The 8383-nt window shown below is 50.4% G+C and overlaps 1 protein-coding gene across 2 annotated transcripts; it reads left to right on the top strand.

Moving 5' to 3' along the window:
* Window positions 1-429: 429 nt before the first annotated feature.
* On the top strand, window positions 430-7431 carry FANCG (FA complementation group G). 2 transcript variants are annotated; one of them, XM_042862333.1, is made up of 10 exons: window positions 430-513; window positions 1372-1777; window positions 2256-2402; window positions 3220-3380; window positions 3625-3691; window positions 4104-4441; window positions 4595-4650; window positions 5180-5317; window positions 6183-6315; window positions 6910-7431. In XM_042862333.1, exons 2-10 carry the CDS (start codon window positions 1775-1777, stop codon window positions 7025-7027), a joined length of 1161 nt encoding a protein of 386 aa, XP_042718267.1. In that variant the 5' UTR covers window positions 430-513; window positions 1372-1774; the 3' UTR covers window positions 7028-7431. The 2 variants fall into 2 exon arrangements, with proteins under 2 accessions (XP_042718267.1, XP_042718268.1); XM_042862334.1 differs by lacking the exon at window positions 430-513 and having other exon boundaries at window positions 1372-1544; window positions 1647-1777.
* Window positions 7432-8383: the final 952 nt, after the last annotated feature.

Raw genomic sequence — 8383 nt, forward strand, 5'->3', positions numbered from 1 at the left:
CAGAGATCCTGGGGCACCAGGCACATGATGGAGGCTGCTGGTGGACTTGCAGTCTCTACAGAGCAAGGCAAAGAACCCTTCTTGCTGATAAGGAGGGGCAGATGCTTTCAGACAGCACTCAGACCTGCCTTGCTGGGAGTCCCTTTGGCTACACCTCACGCTGATGTGGAGAGGTGCTGCCTAGGGTCACGCAGGAATCACAGTATGAGTGGATTGTAGTTAAAGTGAGGGGGTGGAATGCTCCCCTGCAAAGATCACTGGGAAGGGTTTAGTTGGTGTTCTGTTTCCCATTACCCTGGGGTCTGTTTTTCCTATTTCTCCTCAGCATTCCCTGCCTTCTCTCCTCTGTATGTTCACAGGATCCAGGGAGAGCTCTGTGCAGTGGAGAGAAGAATGAGCTCCTCACCCTTCTCAAGGCATGGAGAGCACCTGCTGAGGAGGCCTCCGTTTCCCTTGTACAGAGCGCTGAGGACTTGAAGGGGACCCTGTGCACTGCAGCTGCCTTCTTGCAAGGTTTGTGTGAAGGAGGTGGTCACCCTTGTCACTCCCTCCCCTGCTCATTTGTCCCAGCACACCCTCCTCTCACCCACCTGCTGCTGTTGTTTTGGTTGCTCTTCCTAAGCATGCCAGCCATTGGGCTTTTCTCTTCAGAAAAGAGCCTGGACTCAGTCTTTAGGCCTAAACTTGGTATCCGGTGTTTCTCTGATTTTTCTTGCAGCTAAGACTCCCTCTTCTTCAGCCTGCCTTGTGGCTTAGCTTGGTGTATGGGATTCACAGTGACCTTGTATAAAATAGAAGGCTGACAGGGGGCTTTATTTTGTTTGTCTTTAGTTGCCTGACTTTTTGTGAGTATATTGTTCCTTCTGATTACAATGCTGTGAGAGACATGCAAAGCTATTGTGCAACCTTGTCATCTTGTATTTCAGCAGATAATTATTTAATTTTATAGAGCAGAATTTATAGAATGGTATGGGTTGGAAGGAACCCTAAAGATTATCCACTTCCAACCTCCCTGCTGTAGGCAGGGACACCTTCCACCAGGTTGTCTATAGCTCCACTCACCTTGGACACTCCTGGACTTCTCTGAGCAACCTGTTCCTGTGCCTCACTATTGTCTGAGTAAAGAATTTCCTCCTAATGTCTAATTTACATCTACCCTGCTTTAGTTTAAAGCCATTAATACTTCTCCTATCACTATGATCTGGGAAAAATGCCTTCCTCCATCTTTCCTGCAGGCCCCATTTAGGTACTGGAAGGCCACAGTGAGCCTTCTCCAGGCTGAACAATCCCAGCTCTATCTGTCTTCACTACAGGAGAGGTGCTTCAGCTATCTGATCATCCTTGTGGCCTTCTCTGAACCTGTTCCAACAGGTCTGCATCCTTGTGCTGGATGCCTCAGACCTGGATGCAATACTGCAGATGGTGTCTCACAAGGGCAGAGCAGAAAGGGACTTCCTTTCCCTGTTGGCCACTCCTGTTTTGATGCAGCCCAGAATCCAGCACAGCTGGACCCATAGGATTGCTTCTTTTGTGGGAGTAGATCTGTAAGCAAGGGATGAATGAGGAAGGTGTCTACATGTGCTTGCTTGATGGAAAGGCAAAATGGGAAGGGAAGCTGCAGAGCTGAGATATTGGATCTGTCCTAGGGTTGCAAGAGCTGGAGGCAGGGAACCTCCCCACTACCCTTTGCCTTCTCCAGGAGGCTGCAGGAGGATTCTGCTCCACGAGGGTCCTGGCCCAGATCTACGTCTGCCTTGGCTGCTGTGCTCAGAGAATGGTAATGGCCAAGCCTCACCTCCCCCCTGTTGAAGGGAAAAGGGAAAGCAGCCCAGAGCAAGCTGGGGAAATATGCTAATGTCCATGCTGCTTCTGCGTGGTCCTAGTGTGCTACAAGAAGTCAAGGTTTCAAGCAGAATTTTCCCTTGTTATTCCAGCCTCCTTGGCAGCCTCAAAATACAGGCAAGGCTTTTGTCTGAGTGTGAAAGATTGACGTGGAAAGATAAACTCAGAATAGTGGTTCCAGGGAGGGAGTCTGAAGTGCTGTGAACAACTGATATGAATATGCTGCCTGGTGGGGATGGAAGGAGTTCTGTGAGGGAGGCTGGCAGTGCGGAAGGGGATTTGATGAGCTGCTGGGCTAACTTATATGAGAGTAAACTGTCTTTGCTTAGGGGGGATCATTAGAGAAACAAAGCAGAACTGTAAAGATATCAATAAGATGTCCTTGCAGCAAACACCTCTTCCCACCTTCCTAGGGCAAGCCTCAGACAGCACTTCAGTACCTGAAGCGGGCCCTCCAGGTAGACTTCCAGTGCCATCCTGCCCTGTCTCACACTGCAGCGGTGTACCAGGAGCTGGGGGAGACAGATGCAGAGCTGCAGGCCCTATCTCTACTCTATGAGGTATGTGTCTCCTGTAGTTCTGCTGGCTTTTTTTTTTTTTTTTGTCTCACAGAGCCTGCATGGACCTTCAAGCATGCTTCTGCTTTCTGAGGGGGTTTCTAAAGTAGAAATCCAGTACCTTCAGCAACTGCTTCTTTGGATTCATCAGTGGGCAGGAAGGAGCCCAGCTTGGTCAGGAGTTCCTGCTGTTGGCACCCAGCTGTTGGATGTGGCAAGATCTCTTGAGTCCTAGTTCAGATTTTCGGTGGCTTGAGAAGAGGCTATTTTCTGGTGTCAGAGAATATCAGTCTCTTAATTGTCTAGTAAAGAGGCCTTATAAGGCAGATGGTGGCTGTAGGTGTACATTAGTCAGTCATAGCAAACTTGATCATCCTAGGAGGAGCAGGTCACAGCCATAAACACTGAGCTTGGCTCTTCAGCTGTTTGAAATGCATCACATACAAACACAGTCGTGGACAGCAGTCTCTTATTACTAATGGCCCCAGATCTGGTCTAACCAGGTCTGTGGCTGCAATGGGAGATGCTGTTTCAGACAAGTCAGAGCAATGTGAACTGAAAAGTTGGGGCACATGTTCTCTGGGTGAATGGTCTTATATATCTCCTAATGTTGTGTGGAATGTATGAATCTGCCTGTCTCGCTGTGATCTTCCTTTTCCTGAAAGTGGCTGTGATGTAGTGAATGACAATGATTTGTGCACAGGATGTATTACTTCTACTTTCTGGATACATCTGCAGATGCCAGAAATAAGAAGTGATTGCAGCTGTTTGGGACTTGACCAGAATTGTGCTGATAATATATTTTGTTCCTGTTTTGCAGGCTCTGGAAAAAAACTCTCCATCAGCTACTTCCACTAGTCCATACTTCCTAATCCAAGCAGATCTCCTTGTCAACACACCAATGTTAGCTTCTCTCCTTCGCCATCACCACCCCTCTGAAGTGAAATACCTGTTGGCACAAAGGTGTCTCCAGGATGGGAGGTAACAGCAGCTTCTAGTCTGCTTGCAACATGCTACTTGTTTGGGATCTGTGGTGGGTTTTTTTCTTCTTTTTTGTGTTCCTGGAAGTCCAGTACTGCTGTTGTAGCTCTGCTAAAGTTGTAGGTATTGTAACTAGAGTGAGTACAGTGCAGGGAGCACCTGCAGGCTGATAGTTCAGGTTAAGCCTGGCTGCTGGCACTTCTCAGGCTCACCCTGTTTTCCAACACTTGTCCTGTTTCTTCAGGGTGGCTGATGCAGTGGAACATTACCTGGATTTTCTGGCTCTGCTGCAGGAGGGACTGCAGCAACAGGCAGGTATCTTGGTGACTTGGCAGATGAAGCCTTGGCCCAGACTTCACAGCTTGACTCCAGGCTCCAGTGTCTAACCTGAAATATGGAGGAAATGAACTGGGATTTGGTGACTCTGGCCTGTCTGTTTTTGGATTCGCACAAGAGCCTGCTTGCCACTGCTGTCTGGAGAAACAGCTCCGTCTTGTAGGGAGCAGCTGTTGGCCTGGTTTTGGATACCCTTTGCTTTAGAAGTAGGGCTTTGCCTTCTTGACTGCTGAGCTATTGTTGCGCGACACCTTCTGCTTCCTGCAACAGGCTCCAGTGGCTGTGGGGATGGGTCTAAGCTTTGCTGGGCAGCAGCTCTGGGTTTCCAGTAAACATGGTTCTTTTGCTTGGCTATATCTTAGTACTGCCATCGCTTTTGCTCACCAGGTTCCCCTAGATAGTGGCTCACCTCTGCCTAGGATCCCTGAGGTGTTCCTGGAAGCAGCATCTGCCTTGGAGCAAGATGGAAGGCATCAGGATTCATTAACAGTGTGTGATGAGGTCATCAGCAGGACAACTCACCTAATCCCACAGATAGTACAAGTTGAGGAGAAGCTGGACCAGCCAGAGCACGCATCACTGGAGACTGGGCTGGCTGGTGGGCTCCTGTCTCAGAAGAGAGAGAGTCTGTTCTGCCTCATGTGGAGAGCAGCTGCTTACCTGCACCAGGGCTGGGCATGGACTAAGCTTGGCAAAGGCAAGGAGGCCATAATGCAATTCAGCAGGTAACAATGTCGTGTTGTGAGAGAGAGCCTCTCTAGCAGGCTGTAATGACTGGTTTGAGCAGAGCACAGTTCAGCATGGGGGCTGGTGTGACAGCTTACAGCTGACTTTCTAGTCCAGGCATGGCACTGAAGTTCTGTTCTACCACTTTGCAGGTGCCTCAACGACCTCTTGCGATTTCAGCCTTGTGGGCGTGATGTTGAACCAGCAGGTAGGGCACTGTGTGGTTGAACCAGCAGGTAGGCACTGTGTGGAATCTGTGTCTGGTTGTCTGCATCTGTATGCTTGGCGGGGGCATGTAAAAGAAGGTTGCATCTCCAATGCCACCTTTGGCAGGAGGTGTTTGTTGCAGTGTGCTGAGCTCTGTGCCACACTGAAAGGACTGGCTGGTTTCGTTGGAGCAGAATTTGGCCTTGCTCTGCTTTCTTCTCTCTCACAAAGGTGACAGTTAAATGAATTGTGAAGCTTCTCAGTACTGGATTTCAGAGGAAAGATTTGTATGAGATTTGCAGATGAGCAGGCAAAGGCCAAGCTACTGCTGTGGTTACTGTTACACTGTAGGCATGTAACATACCAAGTTCCTGATGTTCTTTGGTCTTACCCTTTGCTGCCTCCTGGCCTTTCCCAGCCTGGCAGCAGTCTTGGCTCTGCCGCTGTTTGTGCAGAAGGGGAACTGGAAGATGAGCAGCCCAAGCAGATCTCACACGTCTTTACCACTAACCTGTGACTTTATGTGACAGAGAGTCTCCTGCCAGAAGTGAAGGTTCTCCAGAAGATCAGGTTGCTTTCTCTGATTGGGCGAGGGATACAGTTTTTGGAGCAGGAGAGGCACAAGGAAGCCTTGCTGGATTTTCAGCATGGCTTGCAGATCTCACCAGGTAAGAGGCTCTTTTTCATGAGGAACAGAGAATTTTCACTTTTTTTTTTTTTTTTTTCCTGTACTGCTTTAATGACTTCAGCAGAAAAACATCATGATTTAGGTCATGCTTGTTCAAATACCAAGGGCTACTAGCATGTTACATATTTGAGGTGCTCCTCTGAAGCTTGGTGAGTTTGGTGAACTACTAACTATTGCTTGATGAATGCATCAGAACACTGATCATGACTACTGCCCTAAGGCAGCCTGAAAGTTTTCAGTTCTTCCTTCCTACTCCCGGTACAGTCAGCTTCTTCTCAAGAAGGTTTGCTTTTCTAGAACAAAATAGCTGGATAGATGGAGTCTTGCTTCATCCAGGGAAGGTGCCTGTCTACACCTGGCAGCCCAGAGGCTGAGTGTGGAGGCCTTTAAGGGAGAAGGGTGCAGAGCAGTGTGCTATGAGTGCTCTGGGGTGATCTCTGCAAACTCTGCTGCTCAGTGTTCCAGCAGTGCTGAGATGCTGTAGGGGTCTGAGTCTTAGCAGGATCTGCCAAAACTGGTGGTCCCAGACCTGACTGAGGTTCCTTCCCAGCCAGTGCTGTGTGCTGGGGCTGCAGATGTGTATGCTAGGAAAACCCCAACTCGTGTCCAAACAGAGGAGTGGTTGACTGTGCTGCAGGCCTGATGCCATCTGTCTTGGCTTCCATCCTGGCTGCCAGCCGCAGGGTTATAATTAGAGCCTGTGACATAGACAGTCTCCTCCCCTGTTGCACCAGCTGTCCTCATGTTCCTGCATCTGGTAGCTAAGCTTCTTTTGCAGCACTGCAGCAGTATGGGGAGCCTGATCTTTCCCTGCTAATGTCTGAATCCATCATGGTGTCTTGTAGATGACACCACTGCTGCCTTCTACCTGGTGCAAGTCCTGTGGAAACTGAACCGAAAACAAGAGGCTGCTGATTACTGGCAGAAGTACTTGGAGAGCCATGCTGGGGAAGATGGGCAGCAGGAAAGGCAAGGAAGGTGTGTAGTAGGGCATGTGGGATGTCAAGAGGCCACACACAGGAGCTCTGACAGTGCAGCCTGTGTTCTAAACAGTGAACAGTTTAACTCAGCTCCTCCTAGCCTGCACCTGCAGTTTGAATGAATCAAAGAATCATAGAATGGTCTGGGTTGAAAAGGACCACAAAGACCATCAAGTTTCAACCCCTCTGCTGTGTGCAGGGTCGCCAACCACCAGACCAGGCTGCCCAGAGCCACATCCAGCCTGGCCTTGAATGCCTCCAGGGATGGGGCATCCACAACCTCTTTGGGCAGCCTGTTCCGGTGCGTCACCACATTCTGTGTGAAATACTTCCTCCTAGTATCTCCCCTAAACCTCTCCTGTCTTAGTTTAAAACCTGAGGAGCTTTGCCCCTCTGTGTAGTCTGAGATGCTCTACAAAAGAGCAGACACAGAGCTAAAGCCTTGTTTTGTGATGGCAAAATGGGAGAGTAAAGGCTGGGGTGAGAATTGGGGGCTTTATGCAGTGCGGGAGGAGTGAACTTTCTAGTATAGTAAGACTGTGGTGAGGGAATGTCACAGATCTTATGGCTGCAACACTCTCTTCTCTTTCAGGTCCTTCCCTTTGTACCTGGACTCATGTCTGAAGCAGGCAACCTTCCCAAAGAATGAATCTCTTGCTAGATGCGTACAGGATTACCTCAGGACCACAAGGCAGGATTCCTCAAGATAGTCCAGTCTACTCATTGCCACCTGCTGAAGTTTTGCAGCCTTCCAGGGTGGCATGAGGTCCTTAAGGACTCCTCCAAGACTCAAAGCAACTTTCGGACGAAGGTGGTTTCCCAAAAGTCTGAAACAGAAGGACAGCCTCAGATCTATTTAATTTATGTAAATTCTTCTGGGACTTCTTTTCTCACAGTGAAGATCATGGTCTTGATACTGCTGGCACAGCTGTGACCCTGAGGAATATGTCCTGGGAGTGTGGGAGATGAGTGGAGATACCCTTGCTCTTTTGGAGTTAACATCAGCTGTGCTGCTGTACCGTGATGAATCCTGCTCTGTGCTCCCTGCTGCAAGGAGCTGATGGCAAAGCTGGACGTTCTTATAAAATAAAGGGTTGGCAGATGCCCTGTTTTACCTGTGTTTTGTATGTTTGCTTTTTTGCTCAGTCACTACAGTTTGGAGCCTAGAAAAGTGACTGAAGCTCAAGTATGTGGCTTGGAGCTCTGACCTCCTGTGTGGTGCATGAGCCAGCAAAAGCAACTGAGACCCAGGGCTGCTCTCCTGGCCTCTAGTGTAACCGTGGGGCTGCAATGGGGCTCCTGCTGTGCTCCTGCTACCCCCGAGAGGGAATGGGGAGCACAGGAGCCAAATTAGAGCTTTGGAAGGTGCTGGGGTGCATGGAGGTGGATGGTGTGCAGTGCCTCTCGAAGGGGTCACAACCCACGGAGTCAAACCTTCCAGAGCTGTCCCCAGATCCCTTAAATTTGGGAGAAAGCATAACAAAACCAAACCTCGGGTCCCCGTCCAGGAGCCCCAGCCTTAAGCACCCTCCCTTCGCCGGCGTGACAACACAGCGCGTCCTCACGCTCTCGCCCACGCACGGAGCGCCCGGCAGAGCCCGTGCGCGGTCATCGCACGAGTGACGCTCGCAAAGTTGTCAGTCACCAGCTCCCGCCCTTCTGATTGGATGCAGCGCTCATACTCCGTGTCTCTCCGCTCAGGTGCTAGCCAACCGTGAAGCGAGGCGGGTCGCTGTCGGGGAGGGAGCTCCCGCCTGGATTTTCCTATTGGCGGATTTTTGCTATTGGCTGCCCGGCCCGCGTTGTCTGGTAGAGCGGCCACAGCAGCGGAGCGCTGCGATTGGCTGACCATTGTGGCGCTTGGCTAGTGACGATTGGGAGGTGAAAAGGAAAGGGGCGGGGTGAAGGACAGAGGGCGCTCTTTCTTTTTCCCCCCCCCCCACCCCCTTTCTATCCGCTTTCTGATTGGCCGAGCTCCGCGCGGGGCGGAATTTCCGATTGGCCAGCGCACACTGTTGCTAGGCAGGTGAGGAGGCGCGGGGCGGGGCGGAGCTCCCCCTTCCGAT

This window comes from Lagopus leucura, unplaced genomic scaffold (assembly GCF_019238085.1).
Source record: "Lagopus leucura isolate 7727_CA_CO unplaced genomic scaffold, USGS_WTPT01 Super-Scaffold_650, whole genome shotgun sequence".
NCBI lineage: Eukaryota > Metazoa > Chordata > Aves > Galliformes > Phasianidae > Lagopus > Lagopus leucura.

Bases quoted from the DNA above. Each gene is read 5' to 3' on its own strand.
- FANCG (XM_042862333.1), top strand. The intron at 3,381-3,624 runs GTAACAGCAGCT...CTGTTTCTTCAG, and splicing joins AGGTGTCTCCAGGATGGGAG to GGTGGCTGATGCAGTGGAAC. The intron at 3,692-4,103 runs GCAGGTATCTTG...TTTGCTCACCAG, and splicing joins AGGAGGGACTGCAGCAACAG to GTTCCCCTAGATAGTGGCTC.